The sequence below is a fragment of the Girardinichthys multiradiatus genome, chromosome 7 (genome assembly GCF_021462225.1).
Source record: "Girardinichthys multiradiatus isolate DD_20200921_A chromosome 7, DD_fGirMul_XY1, whole genome shotgun sequence".
Taxonomy (NCBI): domain Eukaryota; kingdom Metazoa; phylum Chordata; class Actinopteri; order Cyprinodontiformes; family Goodeidae; genus Girardinichthys; species Girardinichthys multiradiatus.
In genome coordinates, this window is record NC_061800.1 from 24,505,832 (window position 1) to 24,530,680 (window position 24,849).

At 37.7% G+C, this 24,849-nt stretch overlaps 1 protein-coding gene across 2 annotated transcripts in view; it reads right to left on the reverse strand.

Moving 5' to 3' along the window:
- Positions 1-19,028, reverse strand: part of frmpd4 (FERM and PDZ domain containing 4) — a 47,322-nt gene extending 28,294 nt beyond the window's left edge. The window contains exon 1 of one of the 2 annotated variants that reach the window (XM_047371480.1): positions 18,855-19,028. In XM_047371480.1, the coding sequence (XP_047227436.1) occupies positions 18,855-18,898 (44 nt within the window). In that variant the 5' untranslated portion in view covers positions 18,899-19,028. Of the gene's footprint in view, positions 1-10,980; positions 11,374-18,854 lie in introns of those variants that run through there. The other variant, XM_047371482.1, reaches the window with a different exon arrangement.
- Positions 19,029-24,849: the final 5,821 nt, after the last annotated feature.

The following is a 24,849-nucleotide window of genomic DNA, read 5'->3' on the forward strand; positions in this document are numbered from 1 at the left end:
AAGTGACAACGGGGTCATGTGACTCCAGTGTGACAAACAATGTTCCATAGGCGCAGTTCAGTGAGTGAATACAAATCAAATTAATTACATAAGCTCGATTCACAGACAGCGATGTCATGCCTCAATCTTATGCTTGAGATGCATGAAATTGGCTTTATTTTTGGATGTCAGCCCAGTCTTTATAAATAAAGCCCAGAGGAATCTTCATTTTAACCACTTACTTTAGTGACTCACTGTTAAACCGATATGATAATATATCACCAGGCAACTATGAAACTATTAGATGTAACCAAAGATAGCTACCCTTTAAAAATCTATTACATCATTTTCTGATTTTACTAACAAAACCAAACTCTTCATTGTCATTTCTTTGTGCCACAGCGTCGAGGCTTTCAAGAAAACTGGGACTGGTTGGAGCTTATTCATGCTGCGTTTCCATGAACCCCCTCGTTTTCTTCCCTTTATCACTGCCTGTGTCTGCACAGTGGTAATGCTATGAAAGTGGTGGCAGAAAGTTATGTCACTTCAAAGGACTGCCTGCCATTGCTTCTACCAGGGCTCTTCACATTCATTATTTAAAGCTCCTCTTTCTTTCCCTCTAAAATGTTTCCCGCAAGTACAGTAGCAATGATAATGAATTGTGCGCAGTTGTCTTGTATATTTACATGGGAGTATGTCTCGGTGTCTGTATTTGTTTGGGTTCATGTGGGAACCTCATGAGATATGAATAAAAATCTTCAACATAATCTACAAGTTTAATTTTCCAAATACTAGAAGAAGTATTCAGTAAAACTTGATAGCTGCAAAATAATACAACACTTAAAAGAAACACTTAGGACATGCTGGGTGCATTAAACCATTACTGATTTATTAAAAAAGTAATATAGTGAAACATGCATTGTTATGTTAGTACACAATCATTAATGATGTTTGCACCCCCCATTTGGTGGCTGCAGGATACCACAACTCAACTCAAGTAACTTTACAAAATTAGAATATAAAGAAAATAAAAACTTTTTCAAAACCAGGATGTGAGCACAATTGTCTTTACTTGAAATAAAAACAAATGCATCTGAAATCAAGTTCACTTACCAATCCTATTCATGTACCTGCCAGTAATAGCACTGCAGCACAACTAGCTGCAGGAACTTGGAATTATTAGTATTAGCTTAGATCTCCCTCTTCCAGTACCTATTATGTTGTGTGATTCTTTTAAGTACTGATATTCGCCATAGACTCCATAATATATCTAGAGAAGGCAGCCTGACAGGAAAGTTGAAAGAGGACGAGTGCCCTCGGGTAAGCCAGCTCCAGAAAAAGTCCCAGTCCTCTGTCTTAATGAGTGGAACATCAGTGAAACCTAGGGTGTATTCACATCAGGAAAGTCCTTTGGTCCGCTTGTTTGGTCCGAACCAAAAGTGAACTTTATTTTTTTTTTTTGCTTGGTACGGATCGCTTCACATTGTATTTTTTCAAGTGACCTATAGCTTGTAAACAAAGCCATGGGTGTGACGATCAATTCTCCCATTGGACAGAAATGATGGGGTCGGAACTGAGCACAGACCCAGAAATGAAGGAGAACAACTGTGAAAGTGCGACATGCAGTGCCTCTGTGCTGCATATTTGTGCTTAGCACCGAGCTAAAATACGCAGGTGTTGCTAAGCAACAGACCATGGTTCAGGTGAGATTTCAGTATAACGGTCACTGCTAAGGTGACTTGTTAAGTCGAAAGAGACCTATGTTTTTGTTTGTAAGGTCGGATCGAGGCTGGTTTGTTTTCACACCAGAAGCAAACCACACCAGAGTCCATTTGAAAGACTACCGCCAAACTTGGGTCTCAGTCCGGTTGTTTGGTCCGGGTTCGCTTGAGTGTATTCACACTTGCATTAAAGGTCCAGACCAAGAGGGGGAAACAAACTCAGGTCTGTTTAAAGTGAAACAAATTGGCAGGTGTGAATACACCCTCTAAAAAAAACAAGTAAGCATTAGCACTGCAGCACAGCTACCTGCTAAATGGGGGTTAGAAAAGTAGTAACTCCCATGAGTCACTGCATCTTAGGTTGTGAGAAACAAAGAAAATTGTGAGGTGCAATATATTGAAGGAATGAGAGATAAGGAAGTGCTTTTATTTTGAAGTGCTGGAATTGTCTTTGTAACAACACTAGCCTATCAGCATGAATAAATAAATAAAATATCAAAAGTGAGTTGTTTATTTTGTTCTAAAATAACTTAAACTCATTAGACAACAAGTTCAGTTAGACAGATATCCATATGGTTATTATGAAGCTCATTAGGCTACAGCTAACATGAACAGTCTGCAGTATGGAACTGCCCCTGGCCCTTAAATCAAACACACCATTTCAAATGAGAATGTGTGCATCTCTGTCTGCTTCCTCACTGCCTTACTTTTTCCCAGAGATTACATTAGACAGTGGTTTAAAAGACCATAAATCTGAATCACCTCTTGATTGCAACTCAAGTCCAAGTTTCACACTCAAGTCCCAAACTCTTTGTGAGAGATGTTGACACCGGAAGGTCCCTTGGAAAGGTTGTCTCTCTGCATCCCTGTGCTCAACCTTCTGAGCCCCCTGAACAATTTTAGCTATCTGATTTATTTCCCAAACCAGTGGTGTAGAAGATACTAATGTTTCCACATGGATATTGATTTATCTGGCCCACAGTACATTAATTGGGTACAGGCTCCAATGTTGTAAAATTAGAACAGCTCAAATGAACATGTTGAATACTATTATCAGTGCTTTGAGTGCCTTGTTGCTGAAAAGCGCTATATAAATAAACTTGACTTGACTTATTAGATCTATGTCCATCTATGTCATAAGTGTTTGATGGTGTTGCTTAAAAACAGTCCAGGTCCTCTTCATAATGTTTACAATTTCCTAACTACAAGACCTTATCCTCACTGGGTTATTTTCTCCCAAAGTCTACAACATAATAACTAATACTTACAATTTCAAATAACGTCCCTTTAGGATGTGTATCTGAAGAAAAAGACTGGTCCAAAAAAATCAGTTTTCTGCCGCTCTAAGTCCCAATTTCTTTTAATATCACTGCAGTCAAAGTTACAATGATCTTTGATTTCTTCTGTATGCACATGGGAGATGCATCATACCACTGAGTCGCAGCAGTCCATACTAACCGAGAGGCTCAAAGGGTTCACTCGCTGGTGGACAGTGAAAACGATCTTCCTCATCGAGCATTAATAAATAATGCCTACACAGTCACATCGGACTAAGTAATCAACCTCTAAGTAGGTAACCCATGCTACACAATTCATGAACAGGTTACCCAAGAGTCACTGTAGGACAATTAGAAGTAAATGTAGATCAGTAGGGAATTTCTTTAGCTTAAAAATGCTTGATGGCCTTATGCATTGGCATTTCTTTAGATCCTACTTGTTAATTTAATTGGTAGCAGCCAAACAGCAATCTTTAAACTATAATAAGACCAAGGGAAAAAGGGAATTAACCTCCATGTTTGGAGTCGATGAAACACATCAGTACTTTTTCTTTGCTATCACAACACCTAGCAGCTTTTTAATATCTAAAACTGAACATGATTAGAGGATGTTTTACACCTAATTGTTTTTGATATCTTAAGAAAGATAAACATATATTTAAATAAAGACAATGATTGTAGTGTTTGAGAAATAGGGAAAAGATGACTTCTCAGTCTTTCATAAAAGCTGCATGAACTGTGTCCTGTAATCTCTTCTCGATCCAAGTGGTTAATTTTACATCCATCTTTTTCAACACATGCTTGTCACAGATTAACATTCTGTTGCCATAAAAGGCGGAGTTCCTAATGATGAAGGGAGTGTTAATGCATTATAGAGAAGGCTACTGCTTAGAGGAGCAACATTCCAACACAGACACTCAAGTTAGTTTGAATAATTCACACAGACAATCTCCACAAGGGCTGGCAATACGAAACCCCGTTCCGGCAACAAATGTCTGCACTAACCCACAGAGAATGCAATAAAGCTGCTCTTTCATGAGGTATTCAGAGCATTATTTCCTTTGACAAGTGCTTTGCGTCAGTGACTCCTATGAGCACGTGGCTGCAAGTGATGTTTATGTGCTGAGCACCAAGGGACGAACGCATGAATTCCCTTTTAAGTTTCATGCATGCACTTGGGAAGGATAAGGGAATAGCCTCAGGGCAAGAAAGCCACAATGATTGCAACATTAGTTTGCATGACCATCATATCTGTTTATTGAGCCCATGTTTTAGTAAGGATGTTAAGGACAGTTTCTGCTCTATAAATACAGTGCCAGCTAGAAGTTTGCATCCACTCATCATGTGAATGAATGTCATTCATTTGGGGTTTTTAAAATCTTTTAAATCATTTGAATTGTTTTTTCAGGGTAGAAAAGTCATACAATATACAACTTCAATAATTTTTAGAAACAGGAATTGGGTGCACAATGGCAATTGACGCAGGTTTTCTCCAATCCACACAGGTTTAGCATTATGCATGCAGGCTCAAATCCATACTTTCACCCCAACTAATATTTAGATTAATGTCTCTAAGCAAGTTGGACCTGGACCACACAATTTCTGTAGCCTCAAGACGTTTTTGGTATAATTCTGGTGGTATATTTAAATAATCTTAGCAGTAAAGCTTTTTTAAATTTTTTGACTTCCTTGCACAGACATTGCTTTTAAACATTGTCTATTAATTTTCAATTAGTATGAGATAAGTGCATTTCTAAAAGTTTAATGTTAGGTTGCTTTACCCTTTTCAAATTCAGTTTTGTTGTGTATTTGGGATCATTAATTTCTATTCATCTGATCCAAACAGTCACACTCGATAAACTGAAATTTACCGGGATCCTTTACCCAGGGATTACCGAAGTTCAAGCCTATCAGAAACTGAAATATGCTGGAAGTCCAGTGTCACTGTCAACAGTGAGGTGAGTTTAGCAAGATGGAATGAGAACCAGGAAAATTCTGAATTAAAAAGCAGTCACAACTTAAACTGGCTGTCACCCACACGGACACGCCAAATGCCTTCTGGAGGAAGGTTTTGATCACACATGAGCAAAAGGTTGAGCTACTGGCAACGACAAATTTGTGGCAGTCTGGGTGAGGCTTTAAACATTAGAAAAATCGACCAACTGCAAAGCATGGTAGAGGTACCACCATGGTAGTGGATTATTATTAAGGACGCAGGACTGCCTCAACATTTTTCAAATTCACTTAAATCAAAAACTACATGTTTGAAGCTTGGACATGGTTGGGTGATCCAATGGGACAATTGTCTCAAACACATATCAAAACTGGTTTTGCAATAAATAAATCCAGCTGAGAATAATCTTCATGAATGGCTTCGACCTCAGCCCTGTTTCGAAAGGTGTGATCTATCTTACATCTTTACATGCCTGATCAATGCCAAGAAACCAACCTGCGTAAATGTGACTTTTCTCATAAGATGAATGGGCACGTATCTAGTCAGAACTTTGCCAGTACCTTGTTTAAGACCATGTGTGCAAAAGAAAATCCACAATAAATTTAAACTTCAAAAATAGATTGTAGTTTTTAAGATGCATTCAGGTAATATTATGTATATTTATGCCTTCCAATAAAGGAATGGTTCAAGTAAGTAAAAAATCAGTGTCATTCATCCCACTGATAAATGTATGTAAACCTTTGATAAGTGCGCTACAATGACACTTGCACAGTTTAATCTGCTGTTTTTATTTTCTTTTTTAATAGTAGTAGATACAATGAGTTATTAACTATGAATGTGTTCAATCCACCTGATGCTGTGAGAAGGTTTGTCACTTTATTGTCAACCCAGGGAATGTGTCTTTTAAGTTGACTGAAAAATAAAGATATGTTTTGCTCTCCTGTGTGACAGGAAATGTTGCAAATATGATTTCAGATTCCTTGTGAAACACACTGAGGAGGGCGTGAGAGTGTTTTTTCTCAGTGGACTTGGAATAAACAGACTTTTATGCAGAGTCAGAATGTTAATGTGATTCTGTGAATATGAAGTCTGTGGAGAGAAACCGAGAAGATGTGCATAGCAGTGCTTTAGACAGAGAGGAACCTTTCTGATTAAAGGATTTCTCCTTCTGCTCTTCATTTCGAAGGCACATAAGGCATTGTCTTTTGTTACAGAACGCATCTGCCCTCTGCTTGACTTCACCAACCACCAACATAGCTCTAAGCCTTTGGCCAATTTAACAGCATGGGAGAAAAACAGTCAAATCTGTTATTTACATCCTGCTATTTAAATGTCACTGTGAATGCAAAGGCTGCTAGAGAAGTCAGGTATGCTGTGGTACCAGTAGACAACTCAGTTTTGTCCTGCTGTGTATATGCCTGTGAGTAAACATGTCCTTTATTTCTGCTCATAAAAAGTGGAAGAACAAGGCTGTTCCCTGCTTATATGCAACAAGATCCCAACGCAACCAACTGAAAAGGGGCTAAAATTGTTTTTCCCTACAGATCACCACTTTACAGTAATGCTGCAATCTTCAGCACAGCCACATTCACTTTAAAATGATAGTGTCGGTGTTCCCTAACATTATAGCAGAATTTTGCAGTGCTGTATTTGTCTTTGGTAAAGCCCAGTTATTGTTGCCACGGGCAACCCCACTACCACACTATCCTGAGATGCTCTCTGTCGTCGCCGCCGCCCTCTCTCTCTCTGTTTCTGTCTCTCTCTCTCTCTCTCTCTCTCTCTATCTATATATATATATATATATATATATATATATATATATATATATTAAAGTTTGTAATTGCAATGCATTTCAAGCTGTAAAAGGAGGTGTTAGACTATAACAAGATCTAATTTCTTGTTCAACTGTGAGTCTCATCCGCTCTCCAAGTAAAACATTAACCAAATATAGCGACAAATTTTCCCTGTAGCAGCTGACACAGATTCTCCAGAACCTTTTTGTTTCAACACTCTTGCTTTTTTGTTAAAAGCTCCCAAGGGCAGAAACAAAATTAATGCTTGCAACCTCATCCCCTAGCCAGTTGGCACCTGTTTCTGACCCAGACCCATTTCTGAACCTCTGATCCCAAAGAGCTTGTGATTTTATCGGCTAAGTATATGAAATATCTTTTTTGGTTTTTGCTTTGCTCTGATGAGCATGAACGCTAATCAATTCCTGTCCACACCAATGATTCCCTGTGTAGAAAGGTTGCTGTCAAAACATGTTGAACAATGGATCAGTATTACTTAACAAAAATAATCTGGATGGAAGCAAACAAGCAACTCCAACAGAAAGTGACACAGTACAAATTATTTTCTCATAGCACAATCTGTTTCTTTAAGAATTAAGAAACTATGAACACTGACTTCTAAATAATTAGATCCTCACATAACTTAATTGAACAACAGCATATCTTTAATTGTATTTTCATATATTTTGAAGTTAAGCAATGAAACAAATCTGTTTCCCTGGTCCGGAAGATGTTCGTGAACAAGTAGCTCAGTTTACGTCAAATGGCACCTTCACATCTGTTGATGCCCAAGCACCATGAGGACATGCCTATATGAAGTCAGTGTGACTCCGCAGTCAGCAATGTCTCTGTTAAGACCGATGTTCAATCTCCATGGCAACCAGCGGTCATGCTGGACTATATAGGTGGTTGTAATCTCCATTATTTTCAGTATTGCATCAGATTTATTTTAGGAATTCACCAGAGCAACATGATAAAGGTTTTGTAACAGACCCACCACTTTGTCTTCTGGACCAAAGGATGTTACCTGCCAGCACTGCTGGTATGTCCAGCTGGATTTTGAGACATTGCCTTGGAGGTGTTCAAAAACGAAAGTGTAGCAGTTTCTTTGGGGCTGCGATCCATTTTCAGTAATTCATTGGCTCCATCTGAGCCACAGTTTCAAAACAAACATAGCAGATACATTGTTTGTTTGATTGTCCAGTAAGCAGGGTAATAGATCTTTCAACATTTTCAAAGGGTAAGGTGGTCTAAAGTATGGATATACTTCAAGTTAGTTGATGGTCAGGTGATAAGGAGTTTGGGTGCTCTTGGAGATATCATTATGAACCGCAGCAACACAAGCACCATGTATTATAAGCAGGCGAAGAGATGACATGGTTTAATGATGCACCAACAGAAAAGATAAAGTTACCACAAATGTTTTCAAACCTACCTAATGCTCTGTTCGAAGTTGCACAAAGTTGGACATGATGTGTGGTTTGCTTTCCCCTGAATAACTGTTAACTGTTAACATTGATACAAGCATTTGATTGATTAATGCTGTAGCTCCATGTCAATTTGGAGACTTTGTGGATTTATCCAAAGAGATTTACCAAACTTGGGTTAATCAAAAATAAATCAAACCTTTAAATAATAAATACACAGTTAGTGACTAAATGTATTTTCCAAATTTCATGGAAATCTTACTATCTCTGTTTAAAAAGCTTAAGTAAAGGGTATAGTACAAATAGTATCTTTTTTCCTTGTAGTAGCACTCATTACAGATTTGAAGCCTGTTTTTGTTTATCTTTATTTCAGACTCATCATGTCAGCATTTTGAATACACAGAATAATAAGGGGCTTCATTTTATTCATTTCTGTCATATTGGAGCTGGTATGTTTTAAATGCACCTCACTCTTTAAAGTGCCCTTTTTGTTTATGTTTTTGGGGGTACAGCAATAAATGCAAATGTTACAAACTACAAACAAAATGCTACAAAACGCTACAAACTCTGACTTGTGCTCGGTGAAAGGTGCTACTGCCCAGTCTATGTTTATAAGCACAATGTATTCCTTACTTACTCACTCCCAGCCACTTGCCTGACCAGCTTTTAGCATCTAGTATTTGCTAATACATATAAAAGTCCACTGGATATAACCTTCAGCAAGATAGGTAGAAATCAATCAGACTGCTCTTCTTTTATATCCGCTATAATTATAAAGATGCTAATTAAATTTTTTACCCATTCTCAAATTTTAACAGTCCATCAGAGTTTAGCAAGCTCTATGATTAAATGATAATTGACAATATCTGCATAAATCTGTAAGACTGATGCTCATTACTGCATGAGGGCTGCTGTTGCTGCCAAACCATTTCCAACACCCACAGAAGGTATCAAAGGTATCAAACAGTATCAAACAGTTCATTGAGGTAGGCTCAAGTTGTGCATGAAAAGAACAAAGCAGCTCAAAGCACTTTGGTCAAATGGCTCAAACTTTGTTACAGAAGGGAATACTTGGGGGGTGTGCTTTTTATCTTTTGACAAAAAGATCAATGCCAAGATCAATGCCAAGAACTTGCAACACGGAAATGCTGACTAGATTTTATCGCAATGTAGGAAATGAATGGAGTAGCATGCTTTTGTTTCTGAAAACCTGCATGTCTGGAGGAGTTAAAGGTGATAAGAAGAGATGGTGGAAAGTTGCATGTCTAATATCTTTCTATACATGAAGTGGCGTTCAATGTTTAGCCTAGCTAGCTTCAACCATGGTGTGTTAAATTCTTGCTGGCAGCTCAGAGTGGGAAAAACAAAACATGAAATGGAAAAGTGCAAATGTAGCAGAGTTAACTAATGATCAGAGACAACGGTGCATGGCATTATTTACTGTGACAGGATGTAGTGACGTTGGTGGTCCACTGGGAGACACATAATGCACGCTGGGAGACTAATAATAACATTGCTATCATATCATGGTATATTTAGAGTTGTGTAATGATTGACACTTATTTTCTTTAAAAAGGATCTAGTTGTGAACTTTGTCCAACAATAATGTTGTTTTTTTTTGTATTCTTGGCCCTCTAAAAACCAAGTGCAGTGTGTTGATGACTCATAAGTGAGATTCTGCTCCAAATGGCCATGTCTGTGACACATAATTTCAGTGTCACATTCAGCATCTTGTGTTTATGATCAGCTGTTTTCTCCACCAGTGGTCTGTGATGTTTCTGATGGAGGCTAATCCCAAGGCAGGATTAATGTCCACTGGCAGACCCATGGGCTCACATAGTGAGTTGTCACTCTTCACAATGAATGCAGCTATTCTTCAGAGCTCTATTCATTTTTCATTTTCCAGTTTTCTCACTCACCACGTATAGTAAATGAAATATATTTATGAAGAAAACAGATTAAAATGTATTTTCCATTTTTATGTATGCTTGTCTGATCCTCCTTAGCTATTAGCAACAAATACATGAGATTTTCCCACCACCTGTTAGATATAAAATACCTCTGTTGACCTAAAGTTGAACATGCTGAATTATAAAGGTAAGGAAATTGGATTTCTATTTGCTTAGTAATCATTTCACATGGGACATTAACTTTTGCATTTAACCATCTGAAACAATTTCAGTGCATTTTTCTTCTAATAAAAAGAAACAGATGTATTCATAACACTATCATTCATCAGGGTTTCTATACTGCAAAACTAAGTCAGCAAAAGTATGAATTAGGTATTTCCAGATCTGGATATGTATGGAAAAAATACAGAATATAGAAAAATAACTGTATTTCCATCCATCCATCCATCTGTCCATCCGTCTGTCCATCCATCCATCCATCCATCCATCCATCCATCCATCCATCCATCCATCCATTTTAGCTTAAAAATGACCTTTGAATTTTAATTTTGGAAAAACATGAAATATTCACATTAAATTGTGTAGGAATCCTGAGTACTTAAGCAGGAAAACAATAATGAGTTGCTGCATAAGAAATGTATGAACTTGGATGCACACAGTTTAGACAAATGAATCACCCTAGCTTTTAGTTTCCACCCCCACTGCCATCCACCTCGCTTTCTCATTCATTCCACATCATACATGACTGCACAATCTGCTCCCTCGAAAGATCATTAACTCAGCATTTTCAGGGCGATAGCTCAACATGTGAATCCTGCGTGAGTCTTTAAAGCAATTCCTCTGAAACACATGAACACGCCACATTTCCAGTAAACGCACAGGCACATTTACAGTCTGCTTAGTACATGACAGTCAAACTCACCCTGAAAGCTTTGGCATCTTGACAAAGCTGAACACATCCATGTGTGCTGCAGACTGCAATCAACCTACACATGCAAAATCTACTTCACTCCAGCACCATTGTGATGCGTTGTTTTGTTGCACATAAATATTTCAAAGTATAAAAGTAAGACTTCCATAGGTCAGGTGTAGAGATTAGTCGTTTTCTCTGAGCCTCTGCATGGCTGAGTGATTGCTGTGTCCTCGCCTCAGCAGCACAAATCCACAGTCCATGGAAAAGGATCTGGCAGCGCAGCTTCCCCTGGTTACATCCTTCAAAGCATGTCTCTGTTAGCTGTGCTAAGCCACCTTCATTTAATTTCCATCACAGTGGAATGATGTGCGGGAACCGCACAGTAACAACAGCTTTGGAGGGAGGCAGAGAGAACCCAAGTGAAAGGAAAAGGAGGGGGTTAGCAATGCTGGTGGGAGATGAAAGTGGAGGAGAGAGAAACAGGAATGTGAGAGCTTGTCATGCCCGTGTGTGTACAGAGGGCACAATATTTGCAAATAAGGGGTGCTGCCAGCGTCTAGGAATCCCTCTCCTCAAAACATGCTTGGATCATATCTCAGGCATTTAGTGTTTTGCCAGAGAGAGAAACAAAATTGAGCCAGATGGATAAGATAGCACATCCAAATGTGCTCTCAAAACAACATAGGAGTAACAAGAGCAGCTGTTGCGTTATGAGAACCCAATGTGTTGCTCTCCCCAGCTGTGGTCTCTGCCTCATAAATGCACATCACACTGCCTGTACAGTACAGCACATTTGTTTTGACCTTTGTTTTGCTCACCTCCAAACGTTTCAGCATCCCATCTGACACAAATAAACACAGAGCTGATGCAATGCTACCAAAAGAGAAGGAGGAGAAGATTTAATATCAACACTGAAATCTATTAAAGGAACATGGCAAGAAAACATATTCAAAATGGCCTTAGGAAACTAAAATGGTTTTTGTAAAACCTTTTATGATCAAAATTGTCATTAAAAAAGGTGATTGAAGTGAACAGAAAATAGTGCATGGCTTTAAAAATCTTATATCTAAGCCCACTGAGTCACTTTGAACAACATATTTCCAAAACAATTGCAGCTGCAAGTTTTTGTGGCTATGTCTGTACCAGCTAGCTTTGTGCATTTAGAGATTGAAATTTTTGCCCAGTCTCGCAAGATCACTCAAGTTGAGTCAGATTGGATGGATTGTTTTTGTGAACAACAAGTCTTGCCAGAAATTATTAGTTGAATTCAGGTCTGGAATTTGACTTAACCATGCTGCTTTGATCTAAACCATCCCAAAGTAGCTCTGGCTGTATGTTTAGTGTCACTGTCCTGCTGAAGGTAGACTTCTCTCCCCAGTCTCCACCATTTATCTATATCCATCTTCCCACCAATTCTGAGCAGCTTCCCTGTCACTGCTAAGGAAAAGCCTCCCCATTGCTTGATGCTGCCACCAACAAATCTTACACTCATGGTGATATGCAGTGTTGACCTTTCCCCACATGTAGCATTTTGCATGTTCGCAGCTCTGCACGATTTATGAGGTTATGGGGAATAGAAACAATCTCACCTTTCTCTGAAGTAAGTCACATTGTAAGCCTCTTACTTTTCAGAGGCCTACTAAATTTATACTTTTAATTCAGTAGAGGCCTTTGGCATCAATGAAGAACTGAATCTATCATGTTTTCTTCAACGTGTTGTAGATAAGTGTCTGCCTCCACAAAGATTTTTTAGCGGTTGATTGGCAAAGACTGTTTTTATTGATGGCTCTTTTGACCTTTTGTTTAAGCTGTGATCAAAACAATGTACAGTTCTTTTTTTTTTAACAGTGTAGTGTTTATTGTTTGACTTGAGAAATGTTGTGGGTGTGGACAGCATACGCATTGGTGAGCTCCACATACTTCTTTATCAAGGCTGAATATTTCAATTTTTAGGTTGTTTATAGTTATGTGCCTCAATGTTATGTTCATCTTTGAAGTTTCCGTTTGAGATGTTGGACAGAAATGCTGTAATTCAAATCAGCGAGCTCCAACCCTACTCTGTGCCCTCCCGTTTCAAAAGATGAAGGCATGTCTAATATCATGTCGGGCGTCAATTGCTAATGACTTGAAAAGTTAAACAATAACTAAGAGAACAGCAAAGATCAATACCATCATCAGATGAAGAGTCACTAGAGGTCTACGGCCCGAGAGAATAGGAATCACCCTTCATAAATTAAACACCACAGATCCGTCGCCTCTTTCAGAAAAACACAGAGAGCAAATTAACCTCATCTTTGATCCGTGGAGGTTTCATACTTTTTCATGTGTCTACAACAGTTTGGATAAAAGAAGTGTTTCAAGCTAGTTGAATAACTTTCTTTGTGATCCTGAGTGGGGTAAAATACAAAATTAGACAACATGAGATCAACTACGTTCTTTAAAGGTGGTTCCTCCAAATGAAAAATACTCTGTTTGAATTGAGCTAATTGCCACAAAGGGACTTTGATTTTAGGAATGTGAAGTCAAGATGGTTAGAAGTCTTTAAATTCAGTTTGAATTTTAGTTTGAAGCATGACACAAACAGCAATTTTGCGCAATCAGCAAACATATTACTTAATAACAAATGTTGAAACAAATGTTGATCCTCTATTGGGAAATCCAAAGCAGAAACAGTGAAAGCTTACAGAGCTGGTTAGCACCCACTTTATGCTAAAATGCCACAACATGTAAGAATCTGTAGAGTGAGTCAATGTGCCTTTGCTGAGAGTGATACACAGCATAAAGAAGGTTGTCACTTCCACTCACAATCAAGCCTGGATTTGTTTGAAGTCATACAAAAAGATGCAGATTGGTGGTACAAAACTGCAATGTGAGTTGATGCTATTATTTTTTTTAAATCGGTTGGAGACATTATTTTAATAACATTCTGAAACCAAACACCCTGCAGATTACACATGCCTAAAAGGCAAATAGAACCTGTATTTTAGGAATGAGCAGAAGACATGAAAGATTCTTTGAAATGTGAAAAAATATGTCCAATGATCTGCTTCCAATGCAAACCACAGCATCCGGTGGCAGTAGGATTGAGAGACTCAGCGTATTCTGGACGGTAAGGTTTGTGTGTTTGGGACTGCGGCCCATAGGCCAGCATGAGTGGCAAAGGATATTGGGGTCAGACAGAAGCCTGATCTAAGGCGACTATGGCTGAAGCTTTGACCGATAAAACCCTGCTGTCCTGCTGATCCCATTTTTTTCCTGAGTTCCTTTTAAAACAGCTGATTTCAGATATTCTGGGACACTTGGCTATTTAAACTCAGCAGTGCTTAAATTTTGCAAGCAGTGCTTTTGGATCACATTGCTTGCCTTAAAGGATAATAAGAACATGCTAAACTCTTGCCAGAGTGACCTTTGGCAAAGTGCTGCTAAAGAACATTAGAGAACAAAATTAAATTGATTACAGAAGCAGACTGAGATTCTATTTTCAAATACATTATCTTAACAAAAGTATTGACACCCCTTCATTGTTTTCACATTTTGTCATGTCACAAACAATCTTTGTTTTATTAAGATTTTATACAACAGACTAATACAAAGTAGTGCTTAATAGTGAAGTGAAAAGAAAATTATACAATGTATATTTATTGTGCAAAGTGAGTCAATACTTTATAGAACCACCTTTACTATCTAAGAGACGCATCTGTGAACATCAATTTTAAAGTCTTGCCACAGATTCTCATTTAAATTTAGGTTTGGATTTTGACCTGGCCATTTTAACACCTGAACATGCTTGGATCTATAGTAATCCATTGCTTTGATGTTCTGGCTGTATGTTTATGTATGAGTTATTGTTTTATAACCCAGCCCTGCTTTAAACTTCTCCACAACTTAACCCCTGACCTGTCCGCTGCCTCCTATGTCTTCATGTTGCTTTTTGGTCACTAATGTTCTCTAAAAAACATGTGAGGCCTTCACAGCAAAACTAGATTTATATTGAGATTATATCACATACCGTTTGGACACCCTTTATTAATTCAATGGCTTCTGATGACAACTTCCAACACTCGATTACATTTAGGGTATCAGAGTAAAGGGGGCTGGATACAAGTGCACACTTAATTTCATTTTTTTATTGAAAAAAGTAAAATATATATATATATATATATATATATATATATATATATATATATTATGCTTCCACTTAAAATACATTGATGTTTGTGGTTGTAATGTATCAAAATATCAAATACTTCAGGGAGTGTGAATACTTCAGCAAGATACTGTAAAAATACTTGTTTGTGTGTATTCGTGAACCTGTATCTGCCCATTAGCCACCTCAGCCCCTCGGCTATTCCAGTGTCTCAGTGTGACACTAATTATGCTGAGGCGGTAGCTAATTTATTCAGTGAATTAAACTGCTTTCAGGGCAGAATTTTAATATAAGCAGTGGCGTGACTAATTGGGATAAGAAGTCAAGTGTTACCTGGCTGAGTTATGCAATGCTTTGAACAGGTAATAGATTTGGGATTCAAGTTTTATCACACCTGCTGATAACGTTCACTGCATTAGTGGCAGGCAGCAGCTCGTTACAAGTGAGGTGAATAAAACCTTGTAACAAGGACACGATGGCTGACACTGTTGTAACTGTGTGTTTGGATGATTCAAGATTTATAAAACATTCCCATAATGTTTATTGGGAGCTAATGTTTGCTACATCTGTTCACCTAATCAACCTGTATATCCAACCAAGATCTCCCATCATACACTTTGGAACTAAGTATTAAAGTAGGAAATTTTGACGTGTCTGTCACATGCGATGCCATGTCTTTTCACATTTTGTCACATTACAACAACAAACTTCACTGTTTGTTTTTGGGGTTTTATGCGATATCCCAACTCAAAGTAATGCATAATTGGAGCAAAGGAAATGCTCCATGATTTAGTTTTTTTTTTACATTTGAAAATCAACTAAATAAAACCCATTACAACCATTTCCCTTCAAAATATACCTAATAATGAATAATGTTATTGTCAGTATAAATCCAGCTGACCTGTGAAGGCCTCAGAGGTTTGCTAGAGAGCATTAAAATTAATAAACGGCATCATGAAGACCAAGACTCATGCTGACATGTCAGGCATTGTTCAGTTCATCATCTGTAAATGGAAAAAGTATGGCACAACCAAAAACCAACCAAACAAATAAGAAAGCCATTTATAAGTCACATTTTAAATTTGCCATGAGGTGTGTAGGAGACACAATATATGTGTGGAGACAGGTGTTCTGGTCGTCTGAGAACCAAACTGAGCATATTGGTCGTGATGCAAATATCTATGTGTGGCGAAAATCTAATACCGCACAACACCCTGAATATACTATTCTCAAGGACAAAATTGTGACTTTATTGCTGTCCAATTTTAACCACTGCTCCTCTATACATCAAAATAATGATACCCCTCAAATACATGACAGATATCCATCCTAGTCATGCTGATACACCTACAATCTTTCCCCTATTTAGTCTAAAAATATTGCCCATGGCTTGTCACATTTCGATTCCTAAACCAGTCCACCTGTTTCCATCTGTCATTTTACTACTAGTCAAAATGATCAGAAGACTCTGGATTATTTAAATGTTGTTTTCCCCTTGATTTTTGGAAAACTCCTTTTAATGCTAATAGTTTTCATAAGTGATTTTGAGTCAGTGGCGTGATTTCTACCACAGAACCGTAACTGTCATCAATTCTGCCTGAGCACCTGTCATGAACATGGCCAATCACAATTTCTTTTTATATTTGTCCTTTGTGAACAAAGATATCTTTGGGTTCTTTGTGTCTTTTAAATGCACATCCTATCTAGCATGAAATGCTTATTTGTCCAGGCATTTAGGTCCTGTCTCAAAAGAAGATGTCTATGGGAATGTCAGTCTATATTTCCAAAACACTGTATTGTCATAGTCTAATATTAGAACTATCGAGTGGATAGTGTATTTGCAACTCAATACTAATGAGACTCCTGCGTCAGAGTTGGGCAATGAGTGAGGAAAACAATGCCATTGTTCAATTTCTGAACCTTTATTGATGAACTGCTAGATTTCTGCTATAAAAATGTCCGGCTGTTGAGTCTGGAAGGCCAGATTCTTCTTCAGTATTGAGTTTGTATCAGCAAGTCATGGTTCTTTTCAATGGTTAAAAACAGCTTAGCATGGATGCAATTAGTCTTGTTGGTAAAGAACATATCTGAAAGAGGTCTACTTTGTGTGCATTCTTTATTCCTCCCATTAAAATAAAAAATAAAAAGACAGCACTGCATGACCGGACCGCTGAATAACCATGTAGCAACTCCACATAAAGCAGAGTTTTAATGAATGTTGACTGCTTAAATCATTTTCAACCTCACCAAACATACAAAAAACGAAATTTCTGCCAAAAAAGTTAGAATGCAGTTTGGATGAAAGAATTACAAAAATCCATAAAAGTCAGTGTCTTTTACTATCATATTTTGGTATTTTGAATTTAGAAGGAGGTTTGCCATGTTATATCCCAAACATTCAGTTTGGTGTTTTCCTGACTATTGAAGTGAGAGTAAACACCAAGGAAAGATCAAATAAGCTTTCTGAAACCTTTAGAAGAAAAAAAGAATGTAATAGCTTAATTATCTGGTAAGTAATTAAAGGTAGTCCTTCTAATGTCTGAGATATAGTCTTCAAGTGAAGGATATTCAAAAAAAAAAATGGCCAAGGAGCCCAGGTTTGGCTGATCAAGCAAGATGCTTAAAGAACTCTCCAAAAATCCCTAAAATGTCCTCACAGCACCAAGCGAATGCTCTTGCTACAATATGAAAGTGTATGCGAGCATAATCAGAAAGTGACTGCACAAGATTAACTTTCTTGGGAGGTCTGCAAGGAGTAAACCTTTGCTCCAAAAAAAGCATTAAGACCCAATTTAAGTTTGCCAGGCCAAACACAGACAAAGACCAGGATTTCAAAAACAATGTTCTTTGGACAGATTAGTCTAAAATGGAATAATTTGGACACCAGAACAGAGGTCATGTTGGGCACAAACCAAATACAGCATCAGAAGAAAAATAACCTCATAGCAACTGTAATGGACAGAACTGAAAGTGTCATGGTTTGGGCATTCACCACAGCAGGACCTGACCGGCTTACAGAACCCACCATGAATTCAATCATGTATCAGAGGGTGCTTGAGAAACTGTGAGACCATGTCTAAAAATTCATTAACACAACTGAATCCTGCAACATGACAATGGCACAACATTTCAACCCATTATGTCCACCTATGACGGGCTGACGGTTAAGAAATGGAAAGCCCTGGATCCAATCTAATATCAGATCTTGATTTAATTGAGATGTTGTGGGGCGACTTAAGTCAGGGTGAACATGCAGGTAGCATCTCACAGCTGAAAGTGAGGAATGTGGCAAACTTTTTATCAGACCAATGTAGGAGACTGATTGATGGCTACAGAAAGCATCTCACCAAAGTTGTTTCAACCAAAGGAGACACATGCCAGGGTATTGTTGTTGATTGATTTTGTTTGAAGAAAAAAATAAGGCTAAATTAATTGTTTACAGACATAAAAAAAGATTAGGCATCAATTTGTGAATGTTTCTTAATGAAACAATTTATATTTAATGTTTAAGTCCTAATTGTTTTCACACCATTGTACATGCCAAGCATACTTAATCTTTATTTTCAAGAGCTTTAGTGGACAAATTGCAAAGCTTAAAGGGATATTACAAAATTATTTCTAATGCATAGCTTAACACTTGAATTTCATGCATAAACTAGCAATGGTACCTTCATATCAGGAGATATAAAAGTTTTAAATAATTATTTCTGATTTAATTTTGATTCAATCTACTTACAGAATGACTGTAAAAATGCCAAGATCGTTGTCCTCTGGGTCCATAGTTGGTAACAAGTCTAATCAAGCCTGATGGAGAACTTGTTTCAGCTTTTCCTGTCTAGGCCTTCTAAGCCTTCTCTACTGATGAGTGCTCATGTTCTTTCTTCTGACTACAAAGTTCCTCGTGGCTTGCTTTTGACTCAATAGCCAACTGAGCAGTGTCTGACTAAGCCAGTTATTATTACATGCAACGGGCGCTGTCCAAGTGAGTGGCCAGTGCCCCGAGGGAGGAGAACGAGCTTGTCGCTCCTGCCTTGGTAATGAAATAACATTACATTCCGGGCCAGTGCTTCAGAAAACACACAGAGGGATCAATGTGGAACAGCTGGACTTCATTGGATGGCTGTGCTGGGTTAAGGCTATACCTCAGTAAGCAAAGCTCTCACGGAAATTCAACCCATGTTTTTCTATATCAACACTTTTCAGGGGAGAGTTTGAAATGCATTTGAGTACTGCAAGGACTAAGAATAAACATTACCTTATATACAAAACAATATCTAAAATATTTATTTCTCTAAAGTACAAAGCGTTTTGAATATGCCATGTGTTTTATCATCCATGAGAGCTTAGAAATTAAGCTTCAACCATAATCCAGACTTTATCATTGTCTGCCTGCCAACTGTCACCCCTAGCTCAGCCAGAACTAAATCCTATATAAACCACAGAATTAGGTCTATGTTACACAGTAGCCATCAGGTAGCTTATTTCTAGTATGTTCTCAAATAGATTCATTGTTACATCATTTAATGTAGCTTATGTGAAATTTAGCATTTCACGGTGTGCCAGCATCTCATGAAATCATGTGATTTTTTTCACATTTGTACATCTCTTTTCACTTTATCCCACAGCTATTCTATTTTAACATCATGCTTGCTGACACTAGATTATGCCATGCTGACTCTCTCATGCATGAATGGCATTCACAGTCTTCCATTAGTTATGAAGTGAGGCACGTGTCTGCCTCTGCAAGCAAATGGAGCTGCTTGCATAACACATCCCATGCCAAGTACACAAAGCAATGGATGACAAGTGAAAGTTTAGTTTACAACATAAGAGCAATGCAGCATGCAACCTACAGACATTTGGCACCGCAACCCTGGTTTGAGCACTGTGCCAGCCGCACGCATCATCTCTGTTTGTATGTCCAGTAGCTAAGCACGGCCATATGGCCCTAACGGAGTGCAGTGTGAGGTTAAAGCAGACCTTTCTGTGAGAGAAATACTGTACATGAATCCATCCAATCATTTGGCGCTCGCCCCTGGGCCAGAGCACACTGCATTGGTGGCCTGTTTTTCTGTGTCATACTGGTTGCAACAAGCAGGAACAAAGGATGTGCAGAAAGCAATAATCATGCACTGTGTTTGCAGTTAAGAATCAAATTATGCGTGCTGCCAATGGGTTATGACAGGCTTGATTTAAGATGTGTTTTTATACTCGATTGACTAAATGTGTTGTTTCCTGTGTGTGGGTGGATAGCTCATTTTAAACAATGTAAGGTAATTTGTCATGCTTCTTGAAAAATTCATCTGACTTACTGTGCCTTGGGAAAGTAAATTTACCTCTTAAACTTTTTTTTACAATTTGCTTAACTATAATCACAGACATCAGTGTATCTTTCATTTTTATTGGAATTTTATGTGATGATCCACAAAGTAGAGCATAATTATGAAGTGGAAGGAAAATTATATATGTTTTTCAAAGCTTTTTTTTTGGGAAATTATTAATCATAAAAGTGTATTTTTAATTAGCTGCTTCAGTCAATATTTTATAGAATAATCTTTTGCTGCAAATGTCCCTTTCTCTACCAGCTTTGTACCTCTAGAGCAGGGATCTCCAGATCCAGTCCTACCAACACACCTGAATTAAACACTTGATTCATCACCTAACAATCCTGGTAATGTGCCATTAATTTAGTTCAAATGTATTGGACCAGGGATGCATTTATCAAATTGCAGGACAGTGGGTCCGGTCTTAAAACTGAGATTTTTGCTCATTGTTCTTTGCAAAATAGCTTAGGCTCAGTCAGATTGGATGGGGAGCATCTATGAACATCAATTTTTAAATCCTACCACACATATTCAATTGGATTTATTTCTGGACTTTGACTGGGCCACTATAACACATGAAACTGCTTTGATTTAAATAATTTCTCTTTACTTCTGGCTGTATGTTTAGGGTCATTGCAAAACAGGAAGGTCTTTGGTCCAGTTTAAATATTTTGCAACCTCTAACATATTTTATGTAATGTATTTACCACAATCTGTCTTTTTTTCTCACCTCTTACCAGCTTCACTGTCCCTGCTGATGCTAAATGATGCTACCATGTTTCACCATGTGAGTGGTGTAATCAGTTTGTGCACTTTTCTGCCACAAATAGCATTTTGCTTGTAGCCAAAAAAGTTTAGCTTTGTTCTCATCTGACTAGAGCAGCTTCTTCAAAATGTTTCCACATGCTGAAGAAATAGTTCCCCTGTCAATAGTCCCACCTGATCACTGCAGCTTCTCTAGACTTACCATGAGCCCCTTGGCTTCTCTAAGTAATGCTCCTCTTTGCCGGCCTGTCAGTTTAGGTGGATGGCCATGTCTTGGTAGGTAGTCATATGGGTGGGTAGTAGTTGTGCCACACAGGTAGTGCACAAACTTTATTTAGGTGTATTAAAGTAAAGGGGGCAAAATACAATTGCACATCACCATTTTAAATTTTGTATTGGTAAAAAATTTAGAAAACCATCAATCCACTTCAAAAAATTCAGTTGGTATGAATACTTTCACATGGGCCTATGTATAGCTAAAACTCAAAGCTTAATTCTCTAAGATTAATTAGTTAAATATCTTTCAGAACACAAAACAAGATGTCAAAGCATTTTAAAGTTATGGCTAAAACAGCCGAAATAAGCTCATTTTTAGTCAATTACAGCACTGGAAGTGGCTTTTTCATTACTTTATGAAGCACAACAAACACTAGATCAAGTCATTTGCATAAAATGATGAGAGTTGCTCCATGCAGAACAGGAAAATGCATATTAATCTAATAAGAGCAACAGCTTTGCCCATACTGGGCCCTGCAGATGTATGTATTAAAAGCTGTCAACCTCATTTCTTCCAGTGCTGTAGTTTGCTCTATTTATCTAAAATACAAATCAGGATAATTATCATTCTTGCCATCAGAAGACTGCCTGGTAGATAATGCTTCATGATTAATTAAGCAAGTTGAAAACCTAAGTATGGGATCCAGAAGTTAATTTTCATGTGCTCAATTAAATATCAGCCATCCGGACCAACAACCCAGGCGTAAAAACAAGCTGTTAAGCATACATATAGAAAAGGCAGGAAGTATACAGAAGTCAATGGCAGTCAGTGAGATCCCAGGATATCGCATTCTGCAAATCAGATAGCCACTCTGTGTCAACATACTAAAGAAGCTCCTCCCTGCTGCCCTGGGAGGATAGGATTCACAGCATCCAGCAATTATCTGTAATGTGGGAGAAAAATCGATGCGCCTGTGGAAAGCTGCTATAGGTCACCAAGTCGACGCTGTCACTTGCATCAGAAACACTCTACTGCTGCAGGCTAAGCTCCAAGCCTCTCTGAGAGAGCATGCCTCATTTCTAATGTCCTGGATTACAGCAATTATTAGCCTAACAATACAGAAGATAATTGCTTTTTTTATAGGATCATGGCAGAATGACAAATTATACCAGATTCCAGTCATTGTTCCACATGCATGTATCACTTTAAATAAAATATTTGCACACTTATATGAATTTATCTTTATTCTTCTGTATCATTTGTTGAGTTGTTTTATTATCTTGATGTTTTATCTTACATGTCATGCCTCAAGCTTTGACAAAGTGTTTTTTGTTTTGCATTTGGAACATTGCTTTCTTATATTTTTTTTAATTGTTGTTATTTACCTGTATTTGAGGTGTACATCACTTAGAGAAAATGAAATAAACAGAATTACCACATGCATACAAAGCTCATCAATTAAAGTTGAATCCATACATGTATTAAAAATCAGAAGGATGACAGAAAATGTCAGTTAGTTTGGGTGTGTGCATCAAATTTGTTAATTTATCAAATGTGCCTACTAGAAGTAATGGGTACATTTCTCTAACATTCAATCCACTGATTTTATTTGAAAAAAAAGAGGCTTCCATAAAGGTTTCCAAAGGCTGAGGATGTAGTGGGGTGAAGACTACAAGACTTACAGTTTATGTTATCAATGGGGACCAATAACCCTGGACCAAAAATACAATCACTGGAACAAATGGAACATTTAAAATGGCTATTTATTCCAACTAAAATGTATAAATGAGCGAAAAAACAAGACAATAAATCAAGCTGAAAAAAAAACACAGTTTCTTAAAAATCTATATTTCTCAAATGTATTAATTTTTTATTTTCCTTTTTGTTCATATCTAGTTTGTGGTGCACAAAAACATGGGAGAACACATTTAGTCCAAATTTGCTCTCAGCAACCAAAAAGGCATATATTTGCTTCTAGAATACAAATACACCTTGGGAAAGTTATAAAAATTACAAAATAATTAAAAGTGCTTCTTTTTAAATAACTTTTGCTCTACTCATGTCTTCGTAAAAAAAAAAAAAAAATGAACTGAAACAGTTGTTGGCTTACCTGTGCTCCTCTTGGCTCTTGTCCAAACACCTGGCAACACAAATTTCATTTTTATCTTTGATTTTAGGCTCCATGTCTTCTTTCTCTGGTAGCTACGAGCTGATGAAAGGATGGGCTGTGAGTGTCCCCTCCGTTGTGGCTTAGAAGTTCCTGGCAGTACCACAAGGGGAGGGGGAAGGCCTCCTTGAAACGCTGATAGTCTGGTGTAAATTCTATTAAAGGTAAGGGGATATTGAGAAGGATGAAAAATCAATACTTAGTGCACAGTAATGTTTGAAAGATCACGGCTAAGAGGGAAAAGTGAGCCGGTCATAGCCAAAGCCCTGACTCAGAGGCCGCGTCTGCAAGTGGTTAATCAAGTGCTTGTCTGACATTCAGATTGCATTTTCTACTCACCATTACTCCCATTTTCATCCTTCACTGTAGAAGAGATGTGCTATCAAATGTAAGAGGCACCAATCAGAGTAATAAAAACCAGCCCACCAATCAGATATAAATGCACTCTTCTGAAAGGATGCTTTATTTTTACTTCTCAGTTTCCAAAACGCTAACGGCTCCGTGTTTGTCAAAAAGGCCTGAAAACCAGGGGCGCATTCACATGAGGGTTACACATGTTCGAGTGTCCTGGAAATTATGAGTCACTGAGGTAAAATTTTAAAAATGAGACTGCAAATTAATGTCGAGTTTGAAAATATTCAAGATATCTTCCCAACCTGTTGCAATTTGAGATAGAACCGTGTTATGTAACACACACACAAAAAGCCATGCAACATTTCAAGAGGTGCTGTTTAACTCTGTCTTCTTGACCCTGTGGGACAAATTCTCTTTCTCTTTAATGGACAATATTGATGGCTCATAAGTGCTGTGAGCAGTTAGCAATGCTTTATGGTGCACCAGCACAGACAAGTGACAGAAAGGAGGTATTGCATAAAGCTAGGTTTTATTAGGTGGTGGTCATTCAGGGTTTAAAACTGTCATTTGTTACAAAACGTACTCACTTTTTTTTTTACTTTTGATGAATCAGTCCTTGGCATGTCAATCTTTCCACTTTAAAGTTACCTAATCCATGTACACAATTTACCTGAACTGAACTAACTGAACTAAAATTGTCAGTAACACCACATTTATATATTTTTTACTAACAAGTCCGGATTTTATATTAAGTGGGGTGAATATAAAAAACATTTAAAAAGTACAACATGCATTTATATTCATCCCCAAAGAGTGAATACATGTGGGGAAAAACAACTTTGGCGCAATTACAAAAGAAAGTAAATTAGTTACATCCCTGTTAGGTTTGCACATCTAGAGACTT